The following is a 16,241-nucleotide window of genomic DNA, read 5'->3' on the forward strand; positions in this document are numbered from 1 at the left end:
CCTCTGGTCCCTCTCCTTCTTTGTCCTAGGCTTAAAAGCCTTACAGATGTGGCACTTATCTGAAATGTGCGATTCCCCCAGGTACTTCAGACAGGCGTCGTGGGGATCGCTCATTGGCATTGGCTTCTTGCAGGCCGAGCACTGTTTGAACCCTGGCGAACCAGGCATGGGCCCGGTGCCGGGTGTGGGGAAGGGCTAAAGCCCAAGCCCGCTAACTAAGTATATACAGCTATGCTAAAAGTTAACAATAATGAAAAGTCCAACTACAATTTACAACTATCTACAACTATGAGAACAATGAAACAAAGGAGAGCTAGGGACGTGGAGGACAGCTATGCTGCGCTCCACAGTTCCAACGACCGACACGGTGGTAAGAAGGAACTGAACAGCGGGTGGGCCGGCTGGGGTATATATCGGGCGCCATGCCGGCGCCACTCTAGGGGTCGACCTACCGGCCCACTGGAGTTGCTAGGGTAAAAGTCTTCCAATGAACGTGCACGCGCTGCGCCCACACCCTAACTGGAATGGATATGAGCAATCACTCGAAGAAAAACTTGTGTATTAGGACTGTGAAGTTAGCACTGAAAGCTAGAGTCACAAGCCTCTAGTGTTTGTAATGAAATCCAGCAGAAAGAAATCAATGTGAGTGGGCAGGCCAGGTACATAACCTTGCTACAAGAAATTAAAAAGCAATTGTATGGCAGGGATAGCGTGGATTGTCTACAAAGAGAGGAAGTCATCTGTATAAAAACAGAACTTGTGTCATCCCTTGACTGACAAGCACTCTGTTCTCAGCTCAGAACAAATGAAATGGGCTAGCAAACAAATGAATCCCCATGTCATGTGGAAATAACTCTGGATCAAATCCTGCAGCCTTCTGAAGCACCATAGAAGGCCTTACACACTGGTTTGACTTACTGTGAGGCATATCCTAGGCATGGAAAGGGCACACAGGGTAACTCTACTCTTCTTTTGTGCCATTGCACTGGAGTTCGGGGCATACCTGTAAAATGTCCCTCAGTTTATGTGAAGGCATACAGTTTAGTTCCAAAGTTACCTCCTTCCCACATAAAGATGGCATTCACTCACTTTTATTGTTGAAACTTATTTATATCAGAAAAAAAGAACTGTGAAACTGAGGTTATGGAAAGACTTATGTGCGCTAAGGGAATGCTGCCACTGCTTTTAAATTTCCTGCATCAATAATTTTGTTGTGTTCCTCATTTTTGGTCCCTTGTCACATATTGTCACGTATATCCCACATCAGGGCCTTGGCAGATAAGGTATTGTGGCCTGAGGCTCTATGACTATGCCCACATTTGACTAAATCCCATGTTAAAGGATAGATTCAAAACTATAGTAGCACCTTGAAATGGCTGTGCTGGTTTTTTGGATTCCATTCCTTCCATCTGCACAGAACCCACTGATATGGCTTCAGACAGGAATTAGTATTTGACCTTCTGAATGTACATTATTAGCAGCTCAGGGAGACTGGTGCATGGCTCAACTCACTGCAGGGTTGAGTGATAACCAACACGCTAAACTGAGGAAGTTATTCAACTTGGTCAAAATAACTTTGTTACAAGAAGGGAAAGAATAGTCCTGGGCTCAGAGTATTATTGATATTACTAGATGAACCATACTGTTTAATAAATTCCATGTAATTTGATTTCCTTATCCTTTTATAGATTAACACAAACCAGGAGTCCTCTGAAATAACTGTAAATGGCAAAAAATAAAATAAAATAAAATAAAATCCTAAGTCAGCAAATGGGAAAATAGTTTTAAAAAACTGTCTAGACTTGGGCACCTCACTGTTCATTCAGCATATTAGCAATAGCCTTGTCTTGTCAATTTCTTCAGCAGTTACAAGAGTCTCAATAATTTATCTCAACAATCCAGTAATTTGTGGCATTTCAATTTTTCCTAGAAAAGAGCAGATTGCATCCTGTCTGCCTGAGCACTCTTGGGAATACAATTTATATTCCCAACATTTAGAGAGCTGGCTAACTTCTGAAGATGTATTTATGAGCTTATTATTTTCATCCCTCAGGAAAGGAATGTGTCTCTGAAATCTTTTGTCTTTAGTAGCTCTCAGTAATAACATTCTTGTTTTATCACTATGTTCACAATAGCATTGTTTAGCAGTGTATGTCTAAGGGTTTTTTGACCATTGAGTGTCTTATGAAATCCCAGTGTAGATTTATGATGTTGAAGAAAGAGCACAATATTGGTCTTAATGTTATGCTCCTTCCACTCCAGGCTACCCATTTGACTGAAAAGTTTCTTGCTTATGAACTGCTTTTACTAATTCCATGGGGCTGATTATGGAGCCATTCGCCGGTTTCAAACCACCATAACTCCATTGACTTGAGTGAAGTTAGTCCTGGTTTACACCATATAGCAAGCAGAATCAAGACTACATGGAAAGAAATGCTGTTTCTCCTAAGCACTAGTTTTAAGATCTGCCATTGCCAAGATGGATTATAAATATCTACTACCTCCATTGTCTCAGTGAGGCATACTCTGACTCTTTACATATTAGAATACATTCTCCAACTAACCTGTCTTGCTCATGACAATGCAAAGTTAACTTTAATGAACTTAGGACGTTTTGGTTGTTTTTTTTAAAATGAAGTTATGATACTCCTGCCTCTCAACCTTATTAAATTAGCATTCACATCATAAGAGCTGAAGACAGACTATGAATAAATCCCAGTAATGTCACTGAATATAACAAAGATCATTATGTAGAAACAAATATGTAACTGAGAATTCAATAGCTTGTGAATTGTGAGGTATATTTTTCCAATATGTTATTTTGTTAGGTTCATTTTACCATCACATCTGTATCACTCAGCTGAAGTTTTAGGGCTATTTATGTAATTATTTTATGAAAATGAATGTAGCCCAGGAATAGGAAAGTACACACAGTAACCAGGTAAATCAATGCAATCCTGGCCCTTAAAAGGTATAAAAGATTGAACTCTACATTGAAACAATAGAGATACTATTAATTCAAAATCCCAAATTTTGCAAACCCAAGGCCAACAGAAGTTTTCCCTGTGATTTTGCTTTTTAAATTTCAGTGGTAGCAGTTATTTTAAACAAATAAACATTAACCTGATGTGTTTGCAAGCCAAACAGTATGACATTAAGAAACTGATTATATAAGATAAAAGTAAAAGTGATTTAATTGACTTTCTTTGTTCAGGAAAGAGGACTCTGCATAAGTAAGCAAGCAATATAAATGACGGAAAGGAAATTGGAATATTTAATACTCTTTCCATTTTAATTTTTTCAACCTATGACATTAGTAACATGGTAAATGAAATGGTTTGTTTAGTATAGGGGGTTTATATTGACAATGACCTCTAATAATGAAGGGCTGGATTGTAACTTTACCATTTAGCCTGAGTAAGGGGCAGGATGTCACTGCCCTGCACAATCTGGTCAGGACCCAAGGCTCTGAGAATCAAAACCTGGTGCTTCCCCTTCTGTGCTGTTTTGGGGCACTGGCCAACGTGTTCAGGAGCAGATCCTGCCCACTCCTCACTGTGTTAATGGGAGGCAAGTTTGTAGAAATTTTGGTGGTGCCCAGAACCTGCCCCCCTAAATCTACCCCCCCAACTCCGCCCCCTCAAACTCCGCCTCCACCTGCCTAAGGGTCTGGGTGGAGTTTCAGGGGGGCGGTCTGGGGTGCAGGTCCTGGGCTGGGGATTAGGGTGCAGGAGGGGTGCAGGCTTTGGGAAGGAGTTTGGCTGCTGGGTGCAGGCTCTGGGCTGGGGCACGGAGTGGGTGTGCAGGAGGGGGTGAGGGCTGCAGGCTTTGGGATGGAGTTTGGGTGCAGGCTGTGGGCTGGTGGTGGGAGTGTAGGAAGGGGTGAGGGGTGCAGGCTCTGGGAGGGAGTTTGGGTGCTGGGTGCAGGCTCTGGGCTAGGGCAGGGGGTGGGTATGCAGGAGGGGGTGAGGGGTGCAGGCTTTGGGACGGAGTTTGGGTGCAGGCTCAGCTAGGGGTGGGGGTGTAGGAAGGGGGAGGTGGTGCACGCTGGGGCAGAGGATCAGGCTGCAGGGGAATGAGGGTTGGGGCTGAGGATGAGGGGTTCATGATGCAGGGGGGCTCAGAGCTGGGGCAGAGGCTCAGGGTGTGGGGGGATGAGGGCTCTGGCTGGGGCAGAGGATTAGGGTGCAGGGGGATGAGGGCTCTGCTGGGGATGAGGGCTCTGGCTGGGAATGAGGATTAGGGTGCAGGGAGATGAGGGCTCTGGCTGGGGCAGAGGATTAGGGTGCAGGGGGATGAGAGCTCTGGCTGGGGATGAGGATCAGGGTGCAGGGGGCTGAGGGTTGGGGCTGAGGATGAGGGTTTGGGGCGTTGGAGAGGCTCAGGGCTAGGGCAGAAGAACAGGGCCGCCCAGAGGATTCCGGGGGCCTGGGGCCGTCGGCAGCAGGCGGCTCCGGTGGACCTCCCGCAGGCGTGCCTGCGGAGGGTCCGCTGGTCCCGTGGCTCCAGTGGAGCATCCGCAGGCATGCCTGCGGGAGGTCCACTGGACCGCGGGACCGGCAAGCGGCAGGGCGCCCCCTGTGCGGCGAAATTCTAGAGCCGGCCCTGTTCGGCGCCGGGGGGCCCTTCCGTTCCGGGACCCACCGCCAAAGTGCCCCGAAGACCCGTGGCGGGGGCCCTCCACCGGCGAATTACCGCCGAAGTGGGACCAGCTGCCGAAGTGCAGCCTGCTCTTCGGCGGTAATTCGGTGGCGGGGGGCCCCCGCCACGGGTCTTCGGGGCACTTCGGCGGTGGGTCCCGGAACGGAAGGGCCCCCCACCGCCGAATTACTGCCGAAGACTGGGTTGCACTTCGGCGGCAGGTCCCGCTTCGGCGGTAATTCGCTGGTGGGGGGTCCTTCCCCCCGGAGCAGAAGGACCCCCTGGCCGGCAAAGACCGGAAGCGGAAGAAGCTCTGGAGCCCGGCCCCGCAAGAGTTTTCCGGGCCCCCCGGAGCAAGTGAAGGACCCCGCTCCAGGGGCCCCAAAAAACTCTCGTGGGGGCCCCTGCGGAGCCCGGGGCCTGGGGCAAATTGCCCCTCTTGCCCCCCCCCGGGCGGCCCTGCAGAAGAACAGGGTAAGGGCAGCCTGCCTTGCCATTAGCGGATGGCAGGCGCTAGGACCTGGGGCAGCAGACAGCAGTTCTACCGGGAGCCGATCTGCGAGCAGGCAAGGATGCAGCGGAGGGGGGATGCAGGGGGAGGGGTGGAAGGTGGAGGCCGGGACCCGCTCCAGGCAGGGGTGTGGCGGGGTGGGGCAGTGGGGGGAGACCCATGGGGCCGGGGCCCGATCCAGGCAGGGCCGGGGGAGAGAGCCAGCTCCAAATATTGCTAGAGCAGGGCACCCGGCCCTGAATATTCCTGGAGCCCGGGCACCTCGAGCCCATACAACTCACCACCTATCACTGTGTTCGTCCATCCCTGCCCTTATGTGTGGGAGCAGAAGTAGCAGCCTGGCTGTGGTTGGGCTCTTACAACATGTAGACTTCAAAAATGTGGGTAGCCCATGAAAGAGAGTATAGGAGCTCAGTGGCTACAGTGTGTGTAAATAAGTGAACAGGACACATTACCTCAAATCATTCAAATTTCTGCATTGTTTCCCTTATTGTCCTATTAAAAGGATAGTCTCTTGTCTCTGACATCAGAGAAAATAGTTCAAATCCTCCCTCAGCTATACCTGTGTAACCTCATTTAAGTCAATGTGGTATAGATAAGAGCAGAATTTGGCTCAATGTATAGAACAGTGTTGGCATTCCAGGGAACTCTAAGCCCAGGCCCACCTCTCCTACCTCCTACTGTTCCGCAGTATTCCTTCTTGTTGAAGAAGGCAGGCAGGATGCATCTTCAGCAATGTTAAATAGATGTGAAGACTAGTTAAGAAGGAATTTTCTTTTTTAATCTTGGCCAAGTAGAACATCACATATTTGATTCTGTTCCTCCTCAGTTAATATTTGACATAGGTGAGTGGTTGTCTCTTCCTCTACAGCTTAGGTGGGTAATGCAGAGAAAAAAGCAAATCTTGTCACAATATTTACAACAGACCTCCCAGCTTTAAAGACATGAAATTTAGACAGAAAAGTATGAAATCTAATGACTAATTTGGGTTTATTCCTGTGTTTTACAAGGGAGGATAAAAAAAATATATGGGTCCAAGGCAGTTTCAGAGCAGCTATTTTATAGTCTGTATGTGATTTCAGCTGCCCAGGTCCAGTTATAGCCACAGACAACAGGACCAGAATAGTGGTCCAATATACGTCTGGGTCATTTCTCCATTTGATATGTAGGCATAACAGTGGGACTCTGAAGGGAGAATGGATACATTCACAAGTCTATTTTAGCCTTGTTTTTCAAATTTAATTACTTAAATGTTGAGAACTGAATTGTACTTTAGAATTATATTTACAAAAATTTGAGGCATAAATTAGAGGGCATGTTTGGACAGGATGTAGCTTAATCTAAGCAGCATAATTTGCCCTCCTCCTTGGAACATATAGAAGTTCCTTTGCAAGTTTGGAGGAATTGTGACTGTGCACGGAGCAGGTGGATCTGGAGTTAAGATACTATCTACAACATCATCCCATTTCAGATCTGCAAAAAATGTATCATATCAGATAATGCTGATCTCTTGAGTGCTAGCTTATGAAGAGCTTCCAGCAAGCTCCAATTTCTCCATTTCCTAATAGCTCAGACTCCTTATGTGGGCCCTACTAAGGTGTCTTGTCTATAGGGCAGCTTCAATGCCAGCCTGTTGGGGTGTCGTTGAACCCCTTCACTGCCACCACCACTTGCAGATGTATGTCAGTAACTGTGTGATTCCTGGGAGCATTCCATGCTCCCGCTGTAGCCACAATAGCCTTTGAACAGCATGCCCCTTACCTCTGTGGCGTGGTTGTTCAGCCCCTCCATATGGATTATGCCCTGGAAAGTTCACAGATTGAAAGCTACAGAGTTTTCTGCTTCCTGCTAGCTAATCTACAGCTTTGATTTAGCCCTGAATTTGCTCTTACTAAACATGCTTCTGTATTTTCACTGGGTAAAATTTTCAAAAGTTTCTAAGTGACTTAAGCACCTAAATTCAGCTGACTTTCAGTGGGACTTAGACTCCTAATAGTGGGATTTTAAAAAATGTGCTTGAACAGATTAGGTGCCTAACTTTCATAGAAATCAAATGGGAGTAAGGTACCTGAAGTGTAACATTCCTCAGATGTTTTTGCTATTTATGAATGTGGACTAAAACTATTTTCTCTTTTAACAGAACCCAACCAACGAAGACCCACAGCTATCACACAAACAGCAGAGATATTGCCTGCAATTCCTGAACATGAGCATTCTCAGCAGGCATAGGAGGTAAACAAATACCTTAAACCTCTCACATGATTCTGTTTTCCTATCTATTGCTAAAATCAACAGAGTGACCACATGCAATATGTACTCTAAATAAATTACATCATACTTCTGGCCAAAATGCAGGAGGTGGTGAACCTGAAAATATGTTTCAGAAGAGCTAGATGGCAGGAAAACAAAATCAATTTTTCTTTTAGCACCAAGACTGATCAATAAACTAATCTTTTAGTCTGTTAAACCCTGTGCGCCCCTGAAGACTTTAGCAGAAACATTTGCACTATTTTTATGGTGTGGAGTAGTGTGACCTGGATTTCAGAATCAAGGTGACAGTTGTTTCTGACAAGGAGTGAGGCTATGGGAACCAGAGAAAGCAGCAGGGGAAACAATTTGCTAATGAGTCCTGAAAAGAACCATGTGTTTGAAATAATAAATAATTTGCTGACCAAATTCAAATAGCAAAGAAATCCACCACCATCATTATTACAGCAGTCAGCAGAAATGACTGAAGATGTGGGTTTCAGTCAGAGGTAGGCCCAGCTGTGTGTGGAGTTCAGATTCACTTTCAAACTTCTTCAAAGTTCAGCAACATCTGGATATAGGGTGCCAGTTCTAATCTCAATAGCAATGGAGACAGAGACAAGTCTGAAAAGATATACTTACTGAAAGGTGTTTTAATGTCTGAAAATGAAATAGATCATATTTGAATAAGTAAAATCAAAATACTAATACAAAGCTGCATAGAAGAAAGGGGCCTACAGATACTTTCATAGAATTGTCATTGCATGTGAAAAATTACTGAGGTTAAAAGCTTAAGAAGATCCTTCATTATTTACATACATTAAATCTGCAGTCTTACAGAAAGGATATACTTTTGGTTTAATCATAAATTTTCCTAAAAAAATTATTTACTAAAATACAGTTTGACTTCAATAGTTCAGGTGTGTTAGGAGTATTAGTGTCTATGTAGTTTTGCTGACTTCTACTTGCCTCTTTGGTTTTGTATATATATACATTTTTACTAATATGTGTGAACAAAGGGATTCTTACTAAGAACAAAGACACACTGTAAATGTTGCTTTTGCTTAAACCAGATGGTTTGTTAATATAATGGAAACAGATAAGCACTGGGCATTGTGGGAATATGAGCGCATTGGGCATGGTGGGAATATGAGCACACACATGAAGACTGCCTCAACTCCTTATCTCAAGGCAAGGTCGAGCAACCAGTCAGGAGAGGCAAAAAAGGATTGGAGGGAAGGTAAAACACTGAAAGACCAGAGAAATGCCTGCCCCTGACCGGAGTACAACCTCACTTCTTACCCCTCGCATGGGGTATAAAAGGGGTGGGAATGAAGACCCCAACCCAGCAATCCCCGAAATGAAACATGACCATAAGTTGTTAGGGGTGTGACTAGGGGCGTGCACTGCAGGTATATTTGGGCCTGCTGAGGAGGTGGGAATGGGGACACAGGCAAGGCTTTGCAGTGATAGAGCTGGGAAGGGAGACACTGGGAAATAGACTTTTCTGGCGTGTAGAGCTATGGATATGTTTGCTTGGAACTAATCCCAATAAACAGCGCATTGTCTGCACTTTGGACTTCTGCTCTTCTGCTTTCTGTCTGCATGACAAGAACCAGGGAAGGGGGTGAAGGGAAAACCCTCTAACAAGGAGGACCTATAGAGAAATCAGTTTGTGAATTGAAAACACTGAATTAGTTGCAGAAGTAAATTTTTTTAAAGCTATGGTAGGATACAGATGAGCTAATGACATAGCAAACTCATAGAGCTTTGATTCTGAGTGAGACTAGCTGGGTCATAGGCAGGATAATATAATACTTAAGAATATTGACCACTTATATAATGCTTTTCATTTATCATGGGATTTATGAATGTGAAAAAGTATCATTCTCACCATTGTAAAGATGGGGAGACTGAAGTAGAAAAAGGTGAAGTAACTTGCCCAAAGATGCACAGAAAGTTAGTAGCAGAAATGAGAATAGACCTCAGGTCTTCCGAGGCCTAGTCCATTGCCCAGTCCTGTGATACCAGCATAGACCAAAGTGGATTTGCCTCCTCTTCTGTGAAAATTCTCCTCTCCTCAGAACCCCGTCCACTTCTCCTCTGTACAGCATTTCCCTTCCTGTGGGAACGCCTCCCAACCATACATGTCCTCCGTGGTAGTCATCTCATTTTCAGATCCCCACCCACACATCTGTCCATTTCAGATAGACACTTCTCTCTTCTCTGCAGTGCAGGCATATACCTAGGTCTAGTGTTTAGTTGTGGCTAAGAACTGTCTCTCTGGATTTTCTAACGTTGCAGTAGTATCTGTTACTCAGATTCATATCACTGATCCAGAGACCACACTTTAGATCTGCTCTAGAGTCAGTTTTAAATATGACTTCAGTATCATTGCTAATTAGACTCACATCATGCTCCCTTGGTTCATAGAATAAAATGTGCAAGGAAAGAATGATGAGCTGCTATTCGTATGCCCTAACTTCTTTCATTCCCCTATGTGCTGATAAAGAACAAAATGGCTTGTCTTTTTGCACTTGCAAAATGTGGCAGTCCAGGCTAGGCAGTTTGCATTTTGGGCCTTGTTTCTGAATGTAGGGTGTTTTACAGTGTTGTGATTTACTCTCTCGGGGAGCAAATTGAAAATTTGTGCAGTGGGGACTTCCTGCCAGTCCAGTTTTCACAGCCACACTCCTCTCTCTATGAAAGGCAGCTATCCTGCTCTTATTTCCAGGTAGCACAGGCCTCAGTACATGTATATGGTGTAACTCAGGGTAAAATTTATTCACAGCAAGTGCCAAATAGTGTTGAGAGGGGAAGTGTGCCTATTCAACATCCCCCATAACAACAGTAGCCACCCTGTGAAGATGTAGCTATGTGTGGTACCAACAGTAAGCTGGAGGAAAGAGAGACAAATGAGTGTCTGGTTCTTGTCATGAACCCCCAGTCTTGTTGCTGAACTCAGATCCTTCTAATGCCCTGGTGTGAAGTATTTGTCTTGCTAATAGTTAGGGACAGCTCAGTAGCCAATGACACAAACTTATCACATGCACAGTGGCAATGCCTGCTGAAATGATTTTTTTCCTTTCTAGGGAGGAGAGACCTACTGGGTAGATGCTGTAGATTTACTGCTAAGTCTATGCCCCTTCTTTTTTTGTATATATGCACTGTTCTTGGCTTCTCATTTGTTACTGCCATTGGTAAGCTCCCTGTTTTATTTTTTCTTTGTTAAATATATTCAGAGTGGAGTATCTCTCTGATTTTATTCCAAACGATATCTGACTATCACTTGCTAAGGTGGGAAACACACATTTGGCAAATCATGCTCTTTTAATTTTTTCCTAGATCACAGTACTTGTACATCTGAGTCTGTAGGTGAGGTTTGAACTAAAATTTTATTTAGTTAAGAAACACCCCTAAGGTTCACCTGAAGCTGGCTTTTATTACTGTCCAAAACACTTAGCAGAAGGGTTTGATCCAAAGCCCATTGAAAACTATGGGAGTCTTTCCATTGTCTTCAGTAGGCTTCGTATCAGGTCCATTATGCAGTATTTATCTCTGCTGGCATGCTGAATACAGCCAGGATATCTGAGTGAAGTTAACTCAACTGGTAACAAATGGTTTAATAAAGGTTCATCAGCTTCCAGCACTGCAGCTTTTCTGTTTATCTGTGTCCTAAGTTCATCCAGTCTTTGTGCGGTATTTCAGGACACTCCTCACCATATTATCTGACTGTTGGGGCTGGAGGTCACCCCTACCTTTCATGTAATATTGCTACCATCCATTAAACTCCCTACCAGCACCCAGCTAGGAAAAATACAGGCCAAGCATCCCACATGTTGAGACAATTCTCTTCAGAACACTTTAACAGCAAATTGTAAAAGGGCATGCCTGCTTTGTAGCACCCCCTTCTGCATATGACAGTGCAGGTCTCCCTCAGTTTCCCATTCTCTCTCAGGCCCCTTTAAGACTGCCACACCACGTAAGGGTGTAAGACAAGATTTCCCTTGGTGGGGTTTTACTATATTAGCCTTAATAAACTTGATATAAAGTCTTCAACCCTACATCAAAATAAAAATCTCCCTGGCCTGCAGATTCTGCCCTTGGGTTCAGAGGTTGTGCATCCCTCCTTACTTCAGCATGTGGTTCTGGACCTCCAGTTGCTTCCTACAATAACCCTTCAGCCACCTCTGTGTGGCACTCTCACTGGGCTGAGAGAGGTCCATAGCTAGCAGTCCTGCTGCTGTTTCCTGTTCCCTTCTGGCTCTTTCTAGAGATCACCTGCCCTCTATCAGGACCCATAAAGACTGTTAATGAGGCACAGGTGGACTGAACCCGTGACAGTATAGTTTTTCCCTAATTTAAAAGGTGGGGAAACTGAAACAGAGAGAGAGTATACAGAACTTTAAAGCCTGCAAGTACCAAGTAGTATTATTAGTGACTATGAGGTAACTTGTATTTTGGTTTGCCACTTCTATTTTGGTCAGCAGCAAATAATCTCCGCCCCCCACCATTACAATGAAAAGAAAAGCAGGAAGCTGAGAAGAGTGCAGGAATCTTGGGAACCTCAAATTCCAGAACATACCAGAATAGTGGTTCTCAAACTTTTGTATTGGTGACCCCTTTCACACAGCAAGCCTGAGTGAAACCCACCTCCCCTTAAAGTTAAAAACACATATTTTATATTTAACAGTATTATAAATGCTGGAGGTGAAATGGGGTTTGGGGTGGAGGCTGACAGGTCACAACCCCTCATGTAATAACCTCGTGACCCCCTGAGGGGTCGTGACCCCCATTTTGAGAGTCTTGTACCAGAAGGATAACACAAAATCAGTTTTACCAAAGTCAGACTGTCAGCTTCAATTCCTGACAAATAATACAGTACTTAAGACCATGAGAGGACTAATGTTTAGGAAGGGGCATATGATCAAGGTATGTTTCCTTTTCTGGCCATTCAAAAGAGAATAAGAGACAAAGAATTGCTGAAATAATAGATAAAACAGGGCAACTAACTATGAGTCAGACCATCCTGTTCTGTGAAAAACCCATTCACAGGACAGTCTCCTGTAAAGTCTTAAGAGATTTGAGGAGATGACTTTGTTTTTCATGGGTCAGCCTGGAAGTTGTATGGAGCCTGATCTCCCATATAGTAACACAGAAGATTTCAACTGAGCAGACACCTTGAGTCCTGGGGGAAGCATATGCCCGGGGAATGACTTCTCCTGAACTCTATCCCTTTCCTACCTCTAAAATGTCCTATCTTAACCCACAGAGCCTGGACTATGTGGATAGTCACCACAAAATGACTGCAGGTTGCCAGTCTCCCTAATCTCTGTGGTGACCTATGCAGTATAAGAACATAGATAGATATAGCATATGGTGGAACTGTTACAGCATCCCCATCTCAGAGTGTGTTGGGCCTCTGTCCCTGGCCCATGTAAGGGGAAGCAGCAGCATGTTCTCAGAAAGATCATGAAAAAGGCATATCAGAAAAAAAACATTTAAAAAGAAAATATCATTTGGGAAATTAGAACCAGACATGAAACCAAGGGTCAGCACCACCCTGTTGCGCAATGGACATGTGACAAAATTATGTGTGTGTGTGTGTGTGTGTGTGTGTGTGAATGGGGCAGGGGGTTATGTCATTCAGTCGTTCAATTTTTTGAAAAATTACCACAAACCTCAACATTTTTACCATGGACACTTGTGTCCGTGTATGGACACATTGCTGACCCCTGCAGGAAACTGACAATTCATGAATGAAATCCTACACTTTCGCCTCTGCAAAGAGCAATATCCTAAAGTCAGCTGGATACAGAGATGCGTTTTATAAAAATATGTGCACACTCATTTTCCTAGTTGTTGCTAGATTAAATTCACGCCATATAAATCAATATTACTGAACATGTTTTATTTACTGCATCTGTCTCTTTGGCAACAAAAGCTCCAAGGGTAGGAGGGGAGAACCCTCGTGTCCTGTCCCATATTAGTTCTTTTAATAAAGTAGACTAATGTCCAAGGCTCTATGAGGACTACTGTGGGACACACATTAAAGTTTATTCTTTTTTCCTACATAATTCTGGCACCATCAGTACTTTACATTGCAAAGTGCTTTGAGGTCCCTTGGATATGGACAAAGCTTCATTGTAATTTATTATTTCTATTGTGCCATGGTGCTTCACTGTCAAGTAAGACAGGTCACTCTCCCAAGGGGTTACAATCTAAGGATCTTATACTGTTCAGTTTGCAGGACGGAGATCCAAGATAGTTACTGCACAGTTAAGGGTGACAAACAAAAGGAGGATGTGGTTATAAGAAAGATTAAACTTCCTATAGCAAAGATAATCGGAAAAGAGAACCTGATTCTTTCCCTTATGTAAAATATAATGGTAGCTTGAGGGAGCAGAGCCTTGCAGGTGTGATAGGGCATAGGTCATTTCTGGACAATTAACTGAAAGGAGCTACAGAAAAGCCCAAACCCCATTCTATTTAATTGTGATCATCTTCTTTTTTTAAAGGGACCCTAGCAATCTAGCTGTGTTGGGCCTGATCTAAGCCCGCTGAAATCAACAGGAGTCTTTCAATTGTCCTCAGTGGGCTTTGGATCAGGCCCTTCCTGCATTACTGGAAAGCATTCAGATACCATGATTATAGGCTCAGTATAATAATATTAATAGAATAGGCAACTAGCAATAAAGTGAATTAGAATAATTTCAAGTAGACTCCTGCCTCAGTTTCTCTGTCAGTTTTTTGTGGTTGTGGTTTTAAAATCACATCTTCCTTACCTCTGAGTAAAGACTCACTCAAACAGTAGGAAAAAATGACTAATTAATTGTGAAGCTGACAAATCACAAATGTAAAAACTAAATATGCTGGTGATAGGGGAGGAGACAAAAATAATGTTTGTCTGTTTTAGGAATCTTAAATGTTTATTTGTAAAAAATAGGCAAAATATTCAGACAAAAATATGATTTTTAAGTTGATGGGGACCCTTTGATTTTCCTTAAAATATATAATGCCAGTTACGCTCCAGGATACAGATTTTGTGGTGCTTTGCTATATTTGTATAATACTATAGTTAAATGTGGTGGGTTAGTAAGACTGAATGCAGTGACTTTTAGTCTTTGTAGCATTTAATATGCCAATTAGCCATTTTTGCAATGTGTTGCCCTTGATTGCTGTATACAACTTTCTGGACACAGATTCAGGTCAGCATATGGCCCCAAATATTGTAGTGAATGCATTACAGGCAAATCAGTTACACATTTATTTTCTAAATATCAGAGTGGAAAAGTTATTTTCTGCCCTTTTTGCCTCATTATATGTAATTTAATATGTAAATTAAGTTTTAAAATCCATTATGTCTGTTAGTGTAATATGGCTTCTGGCATCACAAATTGCTGAGTACGTTTCAGAATATTTGGCACAACTAGCAGCTTCTGCTTAAAACACACACAGCACAATGTACTTTCCTCCACATCTCAGGATCCATCAGAAATTTAGAAGCTGTTAAAAGAAGGATTTAGTATTTACATTGCTTTGGTTGCAAGAGTGCCAGATTTGGCTGCAATGGGCACTACACAAACAGTTAAAAATTGCTGCCTTCTATTAGCTGGCACCAATTTTTGATACATTCTGTCCTGCTTATATTTGTCATTTTTTAGCTCACCTCAGCAGCTGCTTCAGCCAATACAAATCCCCATCCTCAGAAACACTTTTTACCAAAAGCTCCTATGGGGTAATGTGAATGAAAAATAAGGTCAGAGAGAAAGATACTCTAGCTGGGATCCCAAACAACTTAACTGCCAGAATAGGAGGCGGGCCATCTTTTGCTTTGTCACTCAAGGTGGGAATATGAGATACATCTCAGGGCTAAGATGGACTTGATTTAGCTCTGGACATTGTCAGAGTTTGGTATTGCTCAGATATGGGGTTCTCCTTTGCCCCATTAGAGATAAGGACTAGCTATCAGGTCTGGATAATTTTCTGCAGCCCAGCTTCATTGAATATTAGACTTTCTTTCATTTGCAAATGAGGAAATGGCTACCCTCATTTAATTATTGACAAGCCTGTCCCTTGGTATGCTGGCATCCTAGGTAAGGATGGGATTTGATTCCTGCTTCAATTTCTCACTTGTTTGCTGCTCCTTTCTGCTCACTAGTTGATTTGGTCTCGTTTTTCTGTCATTTCTTCTTTCAAAAGGGTGTCCCCCGTTGTGCTCATTCACCTCCAGTAGGCATCTATTAATTCTCAAAAATACCCCCAGCATCGCAGCACCAGCTGCAGTGATGCATCCAGAAGCTATCTTGGCAGTCAGTGTAAAGGATTCTGGGATTCACTTGTCATAAAAAACCACAACTGAGCAGACACACAGATACCTTTTTTCATTATTTGGATGAGGGAAATTTTCATGTGCAGAATCTCAATAGCCAGGAAAGAACAGTTAGGGATGAGCCTATTGGTAGGTAGCGACCACTGTATCCCCTTTACATTGGGTATCCTGGGCTATCAGGGCTTCAGAATTCCCTGGCTATTGATTTTGCTCCTGTATGAAGCATTTCCTTCATTTTGTCTATTTTTCATTAGAATTTTTTTTCTTTTGTGATAAAATGGAAAATTCAGTACAGTGAAAGTTACAAGAAAACTACATTTATTAAATACGTTATAACGGAATCTACTAAACATAAAGTAAATGAGAAGTGGCTCTCCTTTTTCTCCCACATTCCTTTTATCTGATAATAGTTTCTTCTTCAATTTCAGGCCTTCCAATATGAAACATAATCGATACACCATGAAAGAAGCCATCTTCATTTCCAATCCATCCTTCCTGGCTACCTTAGCC

General features: G+C 43.4%; 1 protein-coding gene across 2 annotated transcripts in view; it reads left to right on the forward strand.

Moving 5' to 3' along the window:
* Positions 1-16,241, forward strand: part of TMEM156 (transmembrane protein 156) — a 40,768-nt gene extending 24,527 nt beyond the window's left edge. The window contains exons 6-7 of one of the 2 annotated variants that reach the window (XM_050947889.1): positions 7,293-7,384; positions 10,492-10,594. In XM_050947889.1, coding sequence (XP_050803846.1) covers positions 7,293-7,381 — 89 coding nt within the window. In that variant the 3' untranslated portion in view covers positions 7,382-7,384; positions 10,492-10,594. Of the gene's footprint in view, positions 1-7,292; positions 7,385-10,491; positions 10,595-16,159 lie in introns of those variants that run through there. The other variant, XM_050947888.1, reaches the window with a different exon arrangement.

This window comes from Gopherus flavomarginatus, chromosome 3 (genome assembly GCF_025201925.1).
Source record: "Gopherus flavomarginatus isolate rGopFla2 chromosome 3, rGopFla2.mat.asm, whole genome shotgun sequence".
NCBI classification, from domain to species: Eukaryota; Metazoa; Chordata; order Testudines; family Testudinidae; genus Gopherus; species Gopherus flavomarginatus.